At 38.8% G+C, this 19,637-nt stretch overlaps 1 protein-coding gene and 1 long non-coding RNA gene across 2 annotated transcripts; both read left to right on the top strand.

Moving 5' to 3' along the window:
- Positions 1-1,057: 1,057 nt before the first annotated feature.
- On the top strand, positions 1,058-13,443 carry LOC117482046 (basement membrane-specific heparan sulfate proteoglycan core protein-like). Its single transcript, XM_034130020.1, has 12 exons — positions 1,058-1,162; positions 2,447-2,803; positions 2,944-3,156; positions 3,286-3,639; positions 4,542-4,766; positions 6,399-6,662; positions 7,457-7,717; positions 8,587-8,847; positions 9,780-9,861; positions 9,956-10,016; positions 12,465-12,688; positions 12,806-13,443. The coding sequence occupies exons 1-12, from the start codon at positions 1,108-1,110 to the stop codon at positions 12,882-12,884; spliced, it is 2,436 nt and encodes an 811-aa protein (XP_033985911.1). The 5' UTR covers positions 1,058-1,107; the 3' UTR covers positions 12,885-13,443.
- Positions 13,444-16,833: 3,390 nt separating this feature from the next.
- Positions 16,834-19,026, top strand: LOC117482117. Its single transcript, XR_004555829.1, has 4 exons — positions 16,834-17,550; positions 17,672-17,729; positions 18,494-18,591; positions 18,686-19,026. It is a non-coding gene; the product is annotated as an uncharacterized LOC117482117 (long non-coding RNA).
- The last annotated feature ends 611 nt before the right edge of the window (positions 19,027-19,637 follow it).

The raw sequence follows: 19,637 nt of genomic DNA, 5'->3' as shown, positions 1-19,637 counted from the left end.
TTGTTTCTGATAGCGACGTTTCTGATAGGACCGTGGGCACATTTGAGTAATGTCGTCATGACGCAGCAAATCTGGATCAGCTCCGTTGTACCCCCGTTTTTAGAGATGTGGGTAAGGAGGAAAAGAGAGGGGGTTGTATTTTCAGACACTTTGTGAGTCTCCTGACACACCAGCTGCACATATTTATGTATAAAAGACATCAAAACGTGCATTTTGCATGATAGGTGACCTTTAAGCTCTGCTGTTGAGTAACCCCACAGAGCACATTTTTATCAGGTGGTTTGTTTAAGACTACTGGATCATCTATCAACAAGGATTTGTCATGTTGACAGATAGTACGTTTCTCACTTTGCAACTTCTTTCTTTCTCCTTATTCAGTCGTTTTATCTCAGTATCTATACAACGATGAAACTATTTTCATGGCGTTGTTCTCAAGGGACACGTCTGTCTGTAGTAATGATGGTAGCAGGTGAGTTGTTAAGAGTACACCTCCCACTTCAGCTGTGACCTCCCACCTCAGCTGTGACCTCCCACCTCAGCTGTACACCTCCCACCTCAGCTGTGACCTCCCACCTCAGCCGTGACCTCCCACCTCAGCTGTACACCTCCCACCTCAGCTGTGACCTCCCACCTCAGCTGTTCCTTTTATAAAACCACAACCACAAGTCTTTCTGAAACTCTAACAGGAAGCTCTGATGATGTACAGTACAGATGCAAACCACGTCTGCTCTCAAACATTCTCTCTACAACGTGCACTCTGTCTACCAGCTTAATGTGAACATTTAGAAAGCCAAATAAATAAAGAAAATGTGGTTGTCTTTTACTTATCATTTTAAGATAATTGTGAGATGCACTTTCGGGGACAAAAGGAGTCCCTGCTTGTCATTTCCATTAACTATATTTTTATTTGGGGGATTTACAGTAATTCATTTTGCTCATGCATATTAATAATGTAAAGAGGAAGGAAACCAGCCGCAGAAGGAACACACTGCCTTCAAAGACCACATCCTCCTTATTTCTGTAGAGATGTTTTTGGTGATATACTGATGATGAGTATTTCTCATGTGTGATCTACCTGCAAATCTAACAGAGACGTGAGGAGCAGCTATGAGTTTAAAAGCAGCAGCGAGTGGATTGGTGGTCTTCCTTCTCTCTGTGCAAGGTACAGTACATCTACATTTATATTGTAAGCATCACTAATGAATCATTTTTAAATGAACAATGAGTCAAAGGAATGAATGGTTGCTTGTAGAAATGAAAACATAATAATAATCACCTCACTAAAGTTTAAGCTTATTTTAGATTATTGTTTTGCTTTATGGCAAAAAAACTACTTTACTTTTTTTCAGCTGCGCCCTGCAACTGAACGCTCTTTCTCTCTTTTATGGCGGCCACAGTTTTGTTCCTGCAGGTCAAGTGTTTGTGAAGGTGTGTGTCCGTGAATGCATGAACGTCTGTTTGCATGCATGTACATGATCGTAGCTTTTGCATTTTCTTCATTTTTTGCCTCCATTGGACGGTGAAAAGTGTAAAGACTTACTGGAAACAGGAAGAGAGATCTGGGTATGACATGCAAAAAAGGCACTGGGGCGATCACAGTAACAAGTTAGTGCAGTAAGTAACTATCAACGCTGCTATATGCAGCTTTCTTCAATGATAAGACCTCTTAAAACTCTACACTTCAGGCATCACCAACATAAGGATAGACAAAGTTACTGCAGCATGAAGATGGGGACATAGTAATATTTATCTGACAAAACAAGACTGAAGATTGGATTTATGTTAAGAGTCATTTAGAAACATGACTTTACATAAATACTCATGTGGTTTAGTGGATATTGTAGCTTTTATAAATATCTCATTTCTGCAGAGAAGCCAGATGCTTTCTTTTACCTGACAATGAGGAGACCTAGGTGCAACATGCAACATGTGTGTCGACTTTTGCAAGCAATTAGCAGTCCAACACTTAAAAATAACCTCTCTGTCAGTCATTTGTTATCTTTATCATCATTTATCAATGTTCTGCTTTTCTTTGAAGTTTCCATTCACGCCCTGCAGCAGCCTGATCACTGAGAGAAAAGCAAGCCAGGAAAGAAGACTCTTTGTTCTGATCCACACCCTCTAATATGTTATTCTCATCTTTTTCTAAGGTTCAAAATCTAAGTATTTATCTAAGTATTTATCAGGTAAATAATGCGTTAAAGGTTAAATACACTGCAGCATGATGTCCTACGTCAACATTATATATGTTTTTGATCCCTCTGTTCACTGGAAACAATATTAAGACTTTTTAAAAGTATAAACTCAGTTAGAAACAAACATCAGAACATTCCCGTCTATGTAAATTAATATAATATGAAATAGTAAAAAGATGTGTTTGATAAAGCTAAGAAAGGCTGCCTACTGACGAGACTGATGAATGTTTCTGTTGTGCTCTGTGTTTCAGTGGTTCAGGGTCAGGATGGCTGGGGAGTGACTTACACTTCTACTAAGATCTGTGCAGTGACAGGATCATCAGTGGAGATAAGATGCAGCTACAAATACCCATCTCCATGGGGAGGCAGAGTTAACACAGTGGAGAAAACATTCTGGTTCACTAAATGGAACAATAAGAAACCTGTAGATCTGAAAACAGTCTCAGAGTATGCAGGTCGTGTAGAGAATCTCTGTGAAAAGAACATCTGCACCCTGAGAATCAGAAACCTGAGAGAGAGCGACTCAGATGAGTACAAGTTCAGGATCGAAACAAACCAAGAAGGTGGAAGATATTTTGGTACACCTGGAGTCACTTTGTCTCTCACAGGTAATACTTTCATTCATGCCAATCATTTCCAAATGTTCAACTTTAAGAAAACAATAATATAAATGCGATTTGTTTTTATATACATGAATGTTGAGAGTTTATTCTTAAATAACCATCCTGTTCCTTCTTCACAAATACAGATCTCTCGGTGCAGGTGGAAAGCAAAGATCCTAGCAGTGCAAACCTGAAGTGTCAGAGCAGTTGTGTTGTACCTGATAATGATTACGTCTGGTACAAGAACGGTGAAAAGATTCAAACAGCAACATCTTCTTATCTTCAAGTCAAATTTAATTATCCAGAGAGCTATTCCTGTGCTTTGAAAGGATATGAGGACTCTCTCTCCCCTTCAGTGTGTGAGTTCACTTCACTATCTTATTCTAACATAACACCATCAAGTGGAAGCCATAGCTAACTGTATGGGTATGTGACTTCTCATCAACTCTGGTAAAACAATGGTTTAAAAATCAGTTTGAATGTTTCAGGTGTCACTGGTCGACACAGCAACACGGTGACTTCCATTCAAGGAAGTATCTGCGCCCCCAAAGGATCATCAGTGGACATTTCCTGCACGTACAGCAGTAATGAATGTATTACATCAAAGTTCTGGTTCATTCCTGAGCGTAGTCATCAGGGACAGAATCCCTCTCAACCTGAGGACCTTAGTAAAGACTCCCAGTATGCAGGTCGTGTTCAAATCACTGAAACATGGAGAGGGTATTCCACTCTGAGGATCTCTGACCTGAGAGACTCAGATTCAGCTCAGTATCTCTTCAAATTCAAAACACCAAGCTTTGAATGGAGCAGTGATTTACCTGGAACAACTCTGACTGTCACAGGTACTGATCAACACACTGATGAAAATACACCTACACGTTATACCTTCAAATACAGTCCTCGCTCTCACGTCATCAGCCTTGCAGCTATTCAACAATGAATATGTTTACAAAAAAAAGTTAACATTGGCACAACATGGAAATCAGAGAAGTGCGCCGTTACTTAAAGGTAGGGTAGGTAAGTTTGAGAAACCGGCTCGAGATCGCTAGAATTTGAAAATACACAACCGGAGAAAATCTGCCACTTCCTTACAGAGCCCCTCCTCCAACACACACGAACGCGCACATGACCAATGAGGGCACGAGATAAGTTTGTGCACAGATGGAAGGCTGACAGGCAGGTAGGCCATCCAGTTATTTTAGCCGGGCCGGCTAAAATGATTGGTCGTGCTTTTTACAGTATTACGGCTTCCACAGATGACATTTTTGTATGGATTTTTTGTCAAAGCACTTAAGATATTCATTGCTATCGGGATGTTAAGAGCATTCCATGGAATATAACAAAAAGTGTATCTCGAGCCGGTTTCTCAAACTTACCTACCCCACCTTTAATGTTTATGTCACAATAATTATGATATATAATTATGATTATCACTTTCCCCATGGTCCTGCTTGATAAGGTGTATTCAGTCACTTTTAATTGCATTTCACTTTCCTTTAGCTTGATTACAAGGAAATGGTAATTGAAAAAGGCACTTAGAGAAGTAGAGGAAACATTTTGATATCGGAAAAGGTGTTTATATTGCAATATTTTAAGATGTAAACAGTTGAATGTGTGACTATTAAAAAGATTGTTCACTTCATCTATCAGCCCCCCACCCCTTATATAACAAATCCCAAATAAACCGCTGGACCAAGTGATATAATATTGTGTCATTTCAAATGTTTATTTTTCTCATATCCAGCTCTGCAGGTGCAGGTGATCACAGCAACAGTCCAGCAGTCTAATACCTATGCAGAGCTGAAGTGTCACAGCAGCTGCAGTCCAGCTGGTGTTTCCTACGTCTGGTTCAAGAACCGAGAGAAAATCATGACGACGGTGACATCTTCTTATAAAGGCTTGCTTCACCACGCAGACAGGATCTCATGTGCTCTGAAAGGTCATGAAGTCTTCCCCTCTCCTGCAGTGTGTGAGTTTACTCATACACACACACACTGACATTACAATGACAATTTCAGAGGATTCTTCTGAATCTGAATGCAGATGCCGCAGTTATATATCGAAAAAGAAAGCTTAACTACATCCAGTAAATAAGCCATCTTAGGTAAAGAGACACACAGAAGACATAGATTTAGGTGGAGACCTCATTTTGAATAAAGAAGAGTTACAAACAAAACTAAATATCAACAATAACAGTAAATCCTCTAGGCACCAAGATACCCCACAAAGAAAGATATCACAAATGAGGTTAGCTTTAAATTGTTCTTCATGTCATTCAAGGTTGCAGGTGATAGATGAGAACATTTAGATTTTGGAAGCTCCTGCAACGTAATGTAATCATGATGAGAGCCCACAAGATAATTTAAGGAGGTGAAATAATAAAAGCAGCAGCTTTGAGTTGAACTGCAGCAGCGAGTGGATTTGTTGTGTTCCTCCTCTCTGTGAGACGTACTGTACATCTACATTTATATTGTAAGATAGTTTAAACACTTTAGAAATACAGCACCATTTAGCATGGTAACACTATGTCTGTATGGATGGAAATAATGACTGTACATACAGTACCTACATTAACAAACTACTCATGCTTTAAATAATTGCCAATTCATCGCTGTGTTGAACTTCCTCTATCGTCCTGCAGTCCTCAACATAACTTTAAATACATGTTGTTCAGTTGCTGTTGTAGCTTTGATAAATATCTAGACATTTCTGCAGAGATGATGCTTTCCTTCTGTCAATGAGGAGAGATATAGCAGGTGCAGCATACAGGAAGTAATCAATGTTTTTGTCGACTTTTGAAAGCAATTAGTCCAATGCTTAAAAATAAACTCTCTGTCAGTAATTTGTTATCTTAGTTTTACACGCGTCAATGTTCTGCTTTTCTTTAAAGTTTCCATTCACGCCCTGCAGCAGCCTTTCCACAGAGAAATACTCAACATAGCAAAGAAGACTCTTTTTATGTACCACACCCTCTAATATTTATTCATTTATTTTGTCTAAGAAACAATGTGTTAAAGTTTACAGTTTCAACACGTGGTGCATGTTGTCCTGCCTCAGTGCACTAACATCACTGACTCATAACTCTATACCTCAGTTCACTATGGCATCAAATGGAAACAACACTAAAATTATATTCACAATATATTTAACCCATTAAGGAAAATTATTATAATATGAACAATGTAAGAAAAACCTTTAATACTGAGTTTTGTAGCGTTTCCCCCAAGCTCCTCAACCCAACAACAGGTTAAGGAGGTGAACAAACAATAAGGTAATTAAAAATAAATAAAACAAGGTTCTCATACAGAGAGATGTACAACATTATAATAATCTTCAATAATACATTTTAGTTCGTAGTGATTAACATCACAGTCTTCATTCGTTGCCCTGTATCGACTACAAATCAAGTGTACCTTATTGTGGTGTAAAGTTTAAATGTTGTGCACCTTTTGGACAAAGGTTAAATCCGTCAAACAAACATGCATTTTGTCAAACCATGTTTGAAGTCCTAAATGCAGCGACAGTTCATTCAGCATTCAATAATGTAGATACCCTTTGTGCTAATCTAGTGAGAAACACATTTTTAATATTTCTCTTTCAGATGCTCCGAGGATTCCTTCTTCGTCAAGACCCTCTGGTGAGATAAAGGAGGGCCGTTCAGTGACTCTGACCTGTAGCAGTGAAGCTAACCCAGCAGCTAACTACACCTGGTACAAGAGGAATAGCAATGCAGACGTTCCTCTTCTCAGTGAAGGACCACAGCTTGTCTTCAGCTCCATCCAGTCCTCTGACTCTGGGCAGTATTTCTGTACAGCTGAGAACAAGCTGGGGAGGACATCTGCAAACACCTTTATTGATGTGAAATGTGAGTAAGACAGTTTATTTAAAGATAACAAGCTTATATCTGTCTAGTTGTTTCAAGAGAAGATGTTACTTATCATCACTGCTTTCTTCAGCTCAGCTTGCTTTACATTACATGGGATCCAGGGAACAAGTGGGTAACGAAAAGTGAACTGGCAGTAACTTCTAATCACATTTTATAGAGTTGCTAATGATGACATCATTGAGAAACGACTGTTAAATATTGTTATATTTAACTAATATTTACTGTTATTAACTTTACGAGGCTATCTCTAAATCCTTAAATTCCATGACTATATTCATAGTTGTGACTTGATTAAGTGATGCACTAAACGGCATTTAACCAATGACAAATCATTACTTTATTATGACTAAAGAATTCAGAAATACCCATGAACAATTATTTACAGTACATATTAATTCATGTACATAATATTTAACAGTTGTTTCTCTATAATGTAATCATTAGCTACAGTGAAAAATGTGATTAGGAAATACTCAACAACTGTCTGTCAAGTAGTGATTAAATTCAAGTGTACCTTATTGTTTACCCTTTTTGCTATCTAGTGAGCAACACATTCTTAACTTTGAATATATAAACTTGTGGCCAAATTTCATGATCAGGTCTATCAGGAAATATTTTAATCTGCCATCTTTGCAGATGTGATAACACCCTGTCTCATGGAGCAGGGTTTCTATTGTAGATGGAAGTGAAGTGAGCTTAATCACTGTGTTGCTGCTTCTGGTTTGTTGGAGCCATATGCCCAAAAAAACTGGTTTCTCTCTTTTGTCCTCCAGATGCTCCAAAGACTTCCTCTGTGTTAGCGAGTCCCTCTGCTGAGATAGAGATTGGCAAATCATTGCAGCTGACCTGTAAAGGTGGCGCTAATCCAGCAGCTACACATACCTGGTACAAGGACAACCAAACACTGCCTTGGGGGTCAAAAGACATTTATCAACTTGCCTCTATCACCTTAGAGGACAAAGGGAACTACCACTGCGAGTCGAAGAATAAGTACGGCCAGATCAACTCTACATCAGTACACATAGATGTCCAATGTAAGTACAAAACATCAACAAGTCACCTAATATACATGTGTTGAGTATAGATAGTGATTGTTAACATGTGATAATCTTTCCCTGGTAAAAACATTATCTGAAATAAATTCATAGAGGACGTCTCTCAGCTTTTGATGTCTAACATATTCACATGCCATGTGTACAGTACGTTAAAAGAAGGTTTGTGATCCCTTGACTCATTCCTCCAGTCCATGCCAGCTTGGAAGCAATACCTCTAAAAAGAGTTGGATTTCATGTAATGCTAATATGTTACTGTTACTTCTAAGGTTTCATTTGATTTAGTACAAAATGCCTCTGTGTTTGATAAAGGAATTACACTTTATTGGCTGCAGCTGAAGGATTTGCGCCATTCGTGACATGAGCTCTCCATACGTTACTCCGTGATTTGCCTACTTGGCTTTCTTTATGTAAATCTTAAGGATAAAAACATTTTTCATTTTTCTCGTTTCATTTGTTTGGTCCTCTTATGTCTGCTGAGAGAGTAAACCAACGTTTCAATCAAATAAACTGTGGCTTTCAACTAAGGATACGACTCGAGCTAAGTGGCACAATCTTTGCAGGAACAAAGTACACATCGTAGGATCAAGAACATGTGTTTGCTGCTAATAGATTGATTAACTAACGATCTTATCAATCTCCTAAAATAATGCATGGTAACAATCCAAATTGCAGTGCTCGTGTCACAAGCAAGGCCTCAAGTGGATATATCCAACAATATGTAGGCTTTTTTGCCGTAGATGGTAGTTTCCACTGCCAAGTTGGGCCCCTTCCGCACACCTTGATGATATCAAGTGGGGAATTAGTAGATCTACTTTACTAAAGATACACTTCTACACATTCTCTTCCAGATGCTCCAAAGCTTCCCTCTGTGTCAGTGAGTCCCTCTGCTGAGATAGAGGAGGGCAGTTCAGTGACTCTGACCTGTAGCAGTGATGCTAACCCAGCAGCTAACTACACCTGGTACAAGGAGAATGATGACTCTCCAAAAGCTTCAGGACAGATCTTCACCATCACTTATTTAAAAGCTGAACACAGTGGGAATTATTCCTGTGGAGCCCAGAACAAGTTAGGACGTCTTAACTCTACCTTACATCTGAGTGTTGTGGCAGGTAAGTCATTTTGCACCACAGGACATCCCAAGAGGCACAGCAACTTTCAAGTTCATATCATACATGTAGAAAAGTACATAAAATCGGAACCACTACAGTTCTTTGTTGAGCCAAGATGCAATTTACTGTTACACTCTCTAGACAGAATTATGTTTTAAATTCTAAATCTGAGGTTTGCTGCTCAAAGTTGCCAGACTTTTTGTGATACCCCAATAATTTCAAGGACACACATAGTCTACTTCCCCTCTCTGCTAGGCCACAGTCATCGACCACAACCTCTGCATTACTCTGCAGTGGGTTGTCAACCAGTACAACCAATCAATAATGTGTTTTGCCTTACCCCTTGTCATCTGGCGTGAGGCTTTTTGACTACTTGCAAGTCTTCCAACACTCTCTGCTCTCCCAGTCGAGGTCAGCACTTCTTCACTTTTGACGAGATGCTAGGAAAGGTCTTGCCTCCCTTTTTTCAGTCACCTGACAGATTGCCAGAATATCTTCGAGTCCCTCTCTTTGGCATCGAAAACTATAGTTTCCCAAAGTATTTCTTTGGAGTGGGCAGCATTCCTGATAAGGTGATTAACCTCATCACTAAGTTGGGATCAGTTGACTGCTCTGCTAAAGAATCCAAGACAGAGATTTGATCATTTGAGTAGAAAGTCAACGATTAATCTTTAGTCTGAGGAGCAAGGTTGGCCACAATCAGACACTCAATTGTCAAAGCATTAGGGACCACCAAATACCAATGGTTGTTCCTGGTTTTAAAACACCCTTGTGCTGTTGAGCATTTATGGGACGCAAAAGCAAATAAAACTGTGATGAGTTACTATTTTAAATGCTTCTCTCTTAAGATCTAAGACTTAATAACTAATTATTACCTGTTAAGGAACTCAAAAATACCTGTAATAAAAAAGCTAATTGTCACTGTTTCCCAGGTTCAATGAAAACAGTCGCTGCTGGATCAATAACTGCTGTTATTGTGTGTATCATATTCCTCATTGCCTTTCTGTTGATTAGGTAAGCAGTTCTGTTTTACTTTGATTACGTTCAGTAAGGCCACAGTTGTTTAATTTTAAGATTCATTTCTTTGTTAATTCACTTTCTTTTCTAGAAGAAAGAGGTCCTCGAAACCAACCACGGAAGCTGGAGAGAGACCAGACAACGACGCTCAGGTGAGAAAGAAGATTTCAGGTAATCACTTAGGGTCAACCCTCACCTGCAAACTCATTTGAACAGTGCATCATGTCCCAGTTTGGAAACGTCCTTTTCCCAAACTAAATATTTTACCTTTGGGAAACGTGACTTAGGAGGTAGAGCGAGTCATCCATTAATCACAGCGTTGGGGCTTTGATCCCTGTCTGTATGTTTAAAGACCAAAATAAACGTAATCAAGATGCTCTTCATGGGCCATGTAGTACTTTTTCGGTGAAGCTTTGTCGCCATCTGTGTGTGAGTTTGGTGAATGAGAGGCCTTTTTGCAGTGCTTACTAGTGTGCAGTCGATTATCATTCCAGTCCCTATCATACTTTATTTTTTCCTCCTGTTAAATTCAATTTGATAAATCCATAGCTATGCTTTTGTCATACCTTAGTTTGCCTTTCCTCAGTCATTCTGTGTCATACGGTTATCAACATTATGTGTATGGTGTCTTTGGTCTTTCCATTGCTTGGGATGTAAACCTTTGCATACATGTAAGCATTTTTTAAATATTGGGGGATACAATGACAATAACAGAAGTGATCTCAAAGCAAGCAGCCACCTCAGGTCTGAAAAATGAAGCCAATGCCGAAGTGCCTTAAGGGTGCATTCTTTCCAATGGCCAGCAGAGAGCGAATCCACTGGCTATAACACAGAATCTGATTGTGTAGAATTCTATGAGAAAATGGCCCTACTTTTAACATGATTTATGACCTCAGTATACATTTTCCTGATGAGTTTATTGCTGGTTTAAGGTCTTCTTTAATGCAGCACAAAGTCTTTTTTTGTTGGGCAACTTGTTGTCAAAAAACATGTTGTCCACAGTTTCTTTTTTACAACTTGAACCCATTTGCAGTCCTAAATATAGTTTTTGTTACATATTTTTTGTTCTTTGCTAAACCTTTTCATGTCACTAACAGAACATTGAGGTGGCAGTGGGCAAAATACCAAATTCAAGGCTTCAAAACCATAATTAGCTAAATTCATATTGATCATGTCAACTTCTTAAATACAGTCTATGCCTCAAACCTTTTAATCACTTTTAGGCTTTGAAAATTGCGCTTGACCCTAAAAGATGAGGACATTTAATAAATCGAGGAGTCTTTGGTGCTTGATTTGGAATTTTTAAATGTACTGAAATTGCAAAGAAGCCTCATTGCAAAAGTAATGGTCATTTTGTCTTAAACTGTTAAGCCCTGAGCCTGTTTTTCAGGTCTCAGGCTCGAAAATGACATTCCCAGAACAAATGACCATATCTTCCCTTCTAAAAGGGTTAAATTAATAATCTTTTTTCTCAAAGTAATGATAAACCTGTGAGTTGGATGTAGAAAAGTCAGAATCAATATAGATGTTTTTTATTTTAAAGAAAATTCAGATTTTACATAGTAAAAAACTGTAAATTATAGTGTCAGTCCAAAAATTCTTTTTTACTTATAGTGAAAATCACCCTTGGATGATGGGTTAGTAGACTAAAAGCTTTAGGAATCCAAAGTACAACATATAATAAGTACCCTGTATCAAGATTGATGCAAAACAAGTGACATTTGACCTTTTTAGAGAGATTTAGCAAAAATAAACCACTTCTGGGGTCATTTGGGTGGATTTTCCATATCTCTGGCCCCCCTTACTCGATTTTGATGGTTGACACCTCTTTCTGACCGTTAGAGCCAATAGAATCGAAGGGGGAGTCCCCCATACACACACGTTGTGAAGAGAAAAGGTGGGGGCTTCGCGCATGTAATTTTCCATCAGAGTGAACCTATCTCTAGCTTTGACATCTGGAAACGGAAAAGCAGTTTTAATGCTTATGGATTATCAGAAATCATTTCAAAGGGACACAGACACATTAGATTAACCTATGGATTAACTTCAGCAGCGTTTTTATCGTTTTAATGCCATTGAAGACCACTTTGGAGAGACTACAGAGCCAAGGTAAAAATGTTAGCATTTTTAGCTACCTAGCGTCACCTGTTTTGATGTCCGTTTTTGCTTATAACGTCGCAAATACGTATAATTCAGTGGTAATGTCGGTGTCAATAGATTCTGTGTCACCTCACGATGTGAATCGATGTGTTGGATGTCGTGAAAAAGATAAATAATAAGGTTTTGTGAGTGATTTTCGATTCAGTAAGGTGTTAGCATTTTTCGCTCGTTGCTAATTCAGAGGCTCAGTGTTAGCATTGTGGGTTTTCTTTTGAAAAAAAAAAAAAAAAGATCAATTAGATGAGTTTCTTCCCGTTACATGGATATAAAACATTCATAGTTTTATTAAATGAACATGCCCTCAGACACTGTTTCCTGCAAGATGTTGCGGCAGTGCCCCGGTACCGGGGTCTCTCGGGTTTAACAGGCTAAAGGCCAATCTATGAGACACTAACCACTACAAATATATGTTGTGTTTGTCTTTGTGATTTTTCCTTCAGGTACGCATGTATGTCAGCCCTTCAGCTGCAGTACAGAATACAACACCAGAGCAGGAGGCCGAGGTTTGCTATGCCAGCGTGAGATTCATTAAAAACCAGGAAGAGGCTCTCTACTCCAACATCAAGCCCGCTCATCTCCGCAGACACAAGAAGGACGAGAAGGACATGGAGGATGATGTTGACCACTCTACTGTCACATTTAAAAGTCACAGTGCTACTGCAGAGTGAGTAAAAGATCATTTTGCTTTGCTACATAACGTTATTCTGGCTGTTTCATCCTTCTTTACAAAAACATGTACTATTAGTCAATAATGTGAGTTTATAATTTGCTTCATCAACAGATCAGAGCGTCATGAGGCTGCGGAGGATCCATCTGCATTGTACAGCATAGTCAACAAAAAACCAAGAGTATTGACATAACATCTATGTTCTCTTAAACAGTGTTCAAACAGTTTAAACATACATGTATAAATATAAGGTCTGAGTTATGACATTCACTGCTGTATTACTAGTATCATGTAGCTAACGTATGCTGAAGCTTGTAATTTATAAATACCAATACAGAAAAACTATTTTTAAGCTTGTCAAAGTAGCCTACATTTCTCTATGTACAATATATATTTACCACAATCTTTTTCTGCTCTGCTGTTCAGTTTAATTGCCTTTTTATTGTTTTACATTTTGATAATATTCATTTTATTCATATTTAACTTATCCTTCATTATCATCTTTGGATAAAAGTGTCAGCTAAATTACATTTAACGTAAGTAATACTAACAGTATTAGCATCACAGTATACTTGAAGAACTAACTGAAAAGTACTGTACTTACTGTACTGTAGGGGAGAGTGGGGTAATATGAGCCAATTGTTTACTTATATTGTCCTCTAGGCAAGGAACAATTTGATTAAAGTAAAATGAAAACAACTACCGTTATTTCCGGATGTCTTCTGTCAATCCAAATGATAATAAAGCATCTGTTAAAAAAGGGCCATGAAAATATGACTTGTCTGATTAATTGCTTATATTTTTTTCCTGATAAGTAACTAGCCCTTTCATACATGAATTATGACAACCTCAGTCAGGAATGTTTTATTACGTATTTGTATTGCTCTTTAAGCAGAAAAAACAAGATTTAAACTTTTTTTAGATATTTTTAAATGTCCATTGTGATTTTTCACAACATAACCACCATGCAAATTGTTAGTTCCTCTTTTTAGGATCCGTGGGGTTTCACGGATTGCAATGTTGAATTGTGAGTCACCCAGTTTCATCCAAAAGTAAATGCATCGTTTGCAAAACCATAGCAGGTATAAGTTCTTCATTTGAACCTAAAGCCTTATTTTAGGCATCTCTATTATCAAACTGAAAAGAGGAAGGAAACCCCTGCAGTGTTTTTAGCACATTGACATAGTAACAGAGCAAACGTCCTATTTCTCCTGTATGTGATACCTGATTTATCAGAGACGTGAGGAGCAACTATGAGTTTAACAGCGAGAGGATTTGTCGTCTTCCTTCTCTCTACACAAGGTACTGTACATCTCTTTATATTTTAAGGCAGTGAATGCACCTCAGAAATGCAGAAGAAGCTACGTTTATGAAAAGTATCGGTGCACAAGTATTGTCCCCAGCTGTGTCTTGTCGTCTTGATTGGTCATGTATGTATTTAAGTTCTGGTTTGGTGGGTTCTTTTTGCGATTAGAGGGAATGAGAGTACTTGTCGGTTTTGCATTTATCCATTTCCCTGAATAAAGTTTGTTTTCAGTTAAAATATTCGTCTGTATGCACTTGGGTCCACCCTGCGCTGCTCAACCTTAACAATAGGACCTGATTTTTTATGACAATTCAACCTCAAGCCTTGGCTCAGTTTAGTCAAATAAAACAACAAGGGGCACTCATGTAGCTCACCTGTTAGAGAAAGCCATGTACAAAAAGGGGGTCCATCCAATGAAGACAAAAAGGTAGAAATAATATAAATCTGCAATAAAACAGTCAGAGTTTTACCCTAAAAAAGGTTGACGCTATAACATTATTTTATTTCGATGGCGTTGGAGAATATGTAGCTGTGAGAAATGTGGACTAAGCAGCTTCACCAATGAAAATGTGTCTCCTGATGTTGATATGAGTCTAATAATAGTTTCTGATGTGCTCTGTGTTACAGTGGTTCAGGGTCAGGATGACTGGAGAATGACTTGCACTTCTACTGAGATCTCTGCAGTAAAAGGATCAACAGTGGCAATAAGATGCAGATACACATACACATCGATTTTGGAAGGCCATATTGAGATTACCACAGCTGAGGAAACATTCTGGTTTACTCAAAAGGAAGATGGTGAACCTGTAGATCTGACCACAGAATCAGAGTATGCAGATCGTGTAGAGCAGGGGTTCCCAACCCCCGGTCCGCGGACCGGTACCGGGCCGCGGAGGTGTTACTGCCGGGCCGCGAAATAGCTGTGAGTTTATCGTAATATTTGCAGAATTATAAATATATAAAAATATTTGATCATAATATTTTTTTCAAAAAGTGTTTAATTTTCGCACCTATGCCACCAGTCATATTATTTCATCCAGTAGCTAGTTAATCTTTCACCAGAAAACCGTTGAAAATGGCTTTTATGATGTTCCGAGGGATTCGGCGGCTCTTGTGCGCACGAGAATGTTACCGGTGCGCCAAGTAGGAAGAGGAGCGCACAGGAGACAACCGTTTGATTGCAGACTATTATGTTTATGTGGGGAAATGGTGGTGCATACATTATTTGAGATATATTTCAAACTCGGACTTCATTTTAAGGACATGTCGGCCAGGGGTGTAGAGGGAGCTATTTGTTTAAGCACCGGATTGGCAAAACAGGAGAGTAAACCAGTCTGCCTTGATCTATGAATTAATGTCCGGGACTCTCACGGTATCTGCTGCCCGCAGCTGTTTTATAGAAGGAAACCCTCCTTCACTTCATGAAATGGCTGCAGCATCAGGAGGCAGCGGGACGTATACTCCGCCTCTGAGAAGTGCAGCACCAGCGCGTAAAGAGCTGTGCCTTTTTACGCACCGCATTCGCTGTGTTTAACTTCATCAGAACAGTTTAAGAGTGACTGCAGGCTGCTACGTGTTAACCACACACACCTCTACACACACCTCTACACACACCTCTACACACACCTCTACACACATCTCTACACACATCTCTACACACACCTCTACACACATCTCTACACACACCTCTACACACATCTCTACACACATCGAACTGCCCGATTACTCCCCCTTTTATTAGTTTTATGAAGGAGATGTCCAGTCAGTCACCAAGGCGCATGATGTGTGTGTGTATGTGCTCTGCTCAGCTCAGCTCTGTGTGTTCGGTGTGTTTGTGTCTGTCCGACACCGGCATTTGTTTTCAAATGTTTATGAACAGTAATTTACACTCCATATATGCAGCTGTTCCCAAAATAAATTAGTTTAATCTTAATCTCGATGTAGTGCTATCGGAGTGCACCGGAACGAACGACACTATCATAATATCTTCTGAAAACAAATGCCAGTGTCACACACACACACCCACACAGACACACACACACACACACACACACACACACACACACACACACACACACACACACACCCACACACACACACACACACACACACACACACACACACACACACACACACACACACACACACACACACACACACACACACACACACACACACACACACACACTTTAAACTTTGTTAATATGTTTTGGATGCATATTGTTCTAGTATTTGTTCAGGCTGTTACATACAATTAGCCTCTGTTGCTACCTGCTGCTGGTGAGTAAATATTTAAATCAGTTAAAATTGACAACCGGTCCGCGATTTTTTTTTAATGTATCTGCCGGTCCTTGGCACAATAAAGGTTGGGAACCCCTGGTGTAGAGGATCTCTGTGAAAAAAACATCTGCACTCTGAGAATCAAAAAACTGACAAAGAGCGACTCAGCTGAGTACAAGTTCAGGATCCAAACAAACCTAGACATATTTCACCATCAATTCATATTCATATCCACAGGTACAGTAACACTCATGTTTTATATTTCCAAATGTTCAGTAGCTCAAAATAATATTTTTGTGCGGTGTGGTTTTTGCACGCATGTTGAGAGTTTTGTTCCTGTTTCTTCTTCACAAATCCAGATCTCCAGTTGAAGGTGAGCAACTGAACTGTTGAATTTAATTAAATGTATTATGTCAACAAAGGTCACATAACTGTATTAGGTTAGTTGAAAGCAATAACAAAAAGTTTAAATACGAAATATTACGTTCTACTTAATATTATTGCTTTCAACTAATCAAATACAGTTATACACAATACATTTGTGATAATAAACATTTTAATTAAAGTCAACGTTTCAGTTTTTTCAGTGCAGTTATGGGACCCAAACTGAAGTGTTAAACAATACAACCAATATGTAAGACCAGACCAAGTTTAAAATGCAGCTACACAGTAAAGATAAAACGATAAGTATGACCCGATGTTTAGGTAAAAAACATGAGCAGCGCAACCCGGTCGTATGCTTTCTCAAAAATCACAAAACACATGAAGACCGATTAGACATCCAGGATCCTTGCAAGAGTAGACAAATTGGTACTTTTCCAAAACCAGGCAAGAATCCACTTTGTTCTCCTCATCAGTTGAGTTCAACAGCGTAACATGCTTCCTTTATAACAGCTTTAATGGAGCCTTGCTTCTAATACACTGTCCAACCCTGGTTGAAAGTGGTATATAGAGGAAAATGAAGTTTTTACTTGTTTTTGGATTTTAATGGCCAACATAAAGTTAAAACCGGTGGGTTTTCAGTCTATGAAGCAAGTTGTGTGTCCTTTCTGCTGTTCTAGTGTTGATGGGCAGCTCGTTCTAACATTTTTGAACCAGGAAAGCAAACAGGCTTGTTTTTGTTCAAGGTTCCAGTTAAAGTATGTTACAGTAAAGTATCTCACAACTGTTTACCTCAATTTCTAGAGGGATTCTCAGATGTCAGGAACATCACCAGGTTGTTTCTGGTGGTTCTGGTGCTGATTCCTCTGCTCCTTGTCTTTCTCTGGATGAGGTAACTCTGCAAATATATAATCATATCCAGCATTGATATGTTCCCCTGTGTACTGACTCTCAAAGATGGATTTTTATGATCCTTTTATTCATAAATCTGTTTGTTTTTGGATTAAATTCAGGAAGAAGAAGGCTTCGAGCTCCACCACTGAAGCAAATGAACCCATAGAGACTGTGGAGGTGAGACAGTGACAGATCGAACTCTAGCAACTGGTCATTACCTGTTGTTAAATAGGGTCATCTGGAAAATGTGCGTTTACCTTAGTAACTACTTTGTTAAAGTGGACCTATCATGCTATATTTGAATAATATATTGTAGGGCCATACCTATATAAGGTATATTTATACGTTTTCTTTTTCAAAATACCAAACAGATCATGCATTTTAGCCATGCCTCATTTCGCTCTATTTTGCTCTCCTCCACCCTGTCTTTGCATGCGCTGCAGCTGACCACGCCCCCCTGCAAAGGAGGGGGCCGAGTTACGAGCGTCGTATTACCATGCTGTTACCATGCCATGGCAACCTCTCATTCCCCTGATAGGTCAGCTCCTCCGTCCTGACATCAGAGAAATGTTCAAATCTGGATCAGTCTGTATCAGATCCGTTGCAGCCCCGTTTTTAGAGATTTGGGTATGGAGGAAAAGAGAGAGGGTTGTGTTTTCTGACACTTGGTGAGTTCCCTGGAACACCGGGGACACATATTCATGTATAAAAGACGTACAAAAGTGCATTTTGCATGATAGGTCCCCTTTAAAGGAATTACCAATGTGTATTTACATAGTGACAGTTCCTACTCTAGAAACTGGTTATTACCTGTTGTTAATAAACGAGGTCACACATCACATATACATTACTTTGTTTCCTAATTTTAGTTTATTATAAAAAATAATTGTATTTCTCTCAAATGATGGCCTCTGACTCTCCTCTCGTTGTCTCTCCATCAGTTAGACCCTTTTTCTGATTATGAGGACGTCTCAGACCTGAACATGGTCTCTGCAGAACAGACAGAAGAACCAGAGGAGCAGGAGGACCTGGTGTGAAGGTCAGCAAGCTCTCACTCAGCTGTATTTATGAAAACAAACCCAAAACAACTTCCTGAGAAATAACTCACCAGAACTTTACATGATTTATTTTAGATGCATCAAACCAGAGGGAGACTCACCTGGATGAAACAGAAAGAAGTGAAACATTGAAGAGGAAACATTTACCCTCAAGTTCTCATGGTGTTAAGTAACAGTAGGTAGGAGTGAAAGCAGTCAGAAACAACATGTACAGGAGATGGAGTAAAATGTTTATTTTAATGTACAGTATATACACACACTTTACTGCAAGAGTGGGGGTGTAAACAGAAATGTGCATCAGCTTACATTTAGCACTCTAACTACTTATCATATTTGCAGCATTCCTTCAATGTGTATATATTTTATAATGAAAATATCATGATAAAAGTAAAATTGGGAAAAAAAGAAACACTCCCCTATGTCCCCACACGTGACTGTATAAACATATGTAGGTCCCCACAAGGATAGTAATGCTAGGTCACACACACACACACACACACACACACACACACACACACACACACACACCACACACACACACACACACACACACACACACACACACACACACACAAACACACACACACACACACACACACACACACACACACACACACACAGGTTGATTCTTCAAACGCCTTACTTATTGTTGAATTGTGATCCTCATATTAATCCATTCATTCCACTTTTCCAAATATGTATATACGTATAGATATGTGTTATTTTTGTATTTCTAAAATTATGCTTACATTTGACTCCTTGTTGTTAAATGAAGGTTAAACCAGTTCCTCATTCTCTTTCTCACAGCTGTTCTTCTCAGTATCGTTTATACATAACTGTAACATGTCTTCTTCCTCTTTTAAATGTTGTTTAAGTTCTTCTTTAAACCTCATCATAGATTGTGCTTCAATGTTTAATCAGACAGTACATCTTGAAAATGGGACTGCTATTGGTTTCCTTCTCATTTCTGAATTGTTATAGAGTCTAAAGTGTAAACAACTATAAAAATGTGACTGAGCTTAATTTG

This window comes from Trematomus bernacchii, unplaced genomic scaffold, assembly GCF_902827165.1.
Source record: "Trematomus bernacchii unplaced genomic scaffold, fTreBer1.1, whole genome shotgun sequence".
In the NCBI taxonomy this organism is placed as follows: Eukaryota; Metazoa; Chordata; class Actinopteri; order Perciformes; family Nototheniidae; genus Trematomus; species Trematomus bernacchii.
This window is presented reverse-complemented; position numbering and strand designations above follow the sequence as displayed.

Excerpts from the sequence above, each read along its gene's own strand:
- LOC117482046 (XM_034130020.1), top strand. The coding sequence starts at position 1,108 with ATGAGTTTAAAAGCAGCAGCGAGTGGATTGGTGGTCTTCCTTCTCTCT. Across the intron at positions 6,663-7,456 it reads CACCTTTATTGATGTGAAAT|ATGCTCCAAAGACTTCCTCT; the intron begins GTGAGTAAGACA and ends TTTGTCCTCCAG. Across the intron at positions 10,017-12,464 it reads GACCAGACAACGACGCTCAG|GTACGCATGTATGTCAGCCC; the intron begins GTGAGAAAGAAG and ends TTTTTCCTTCAG.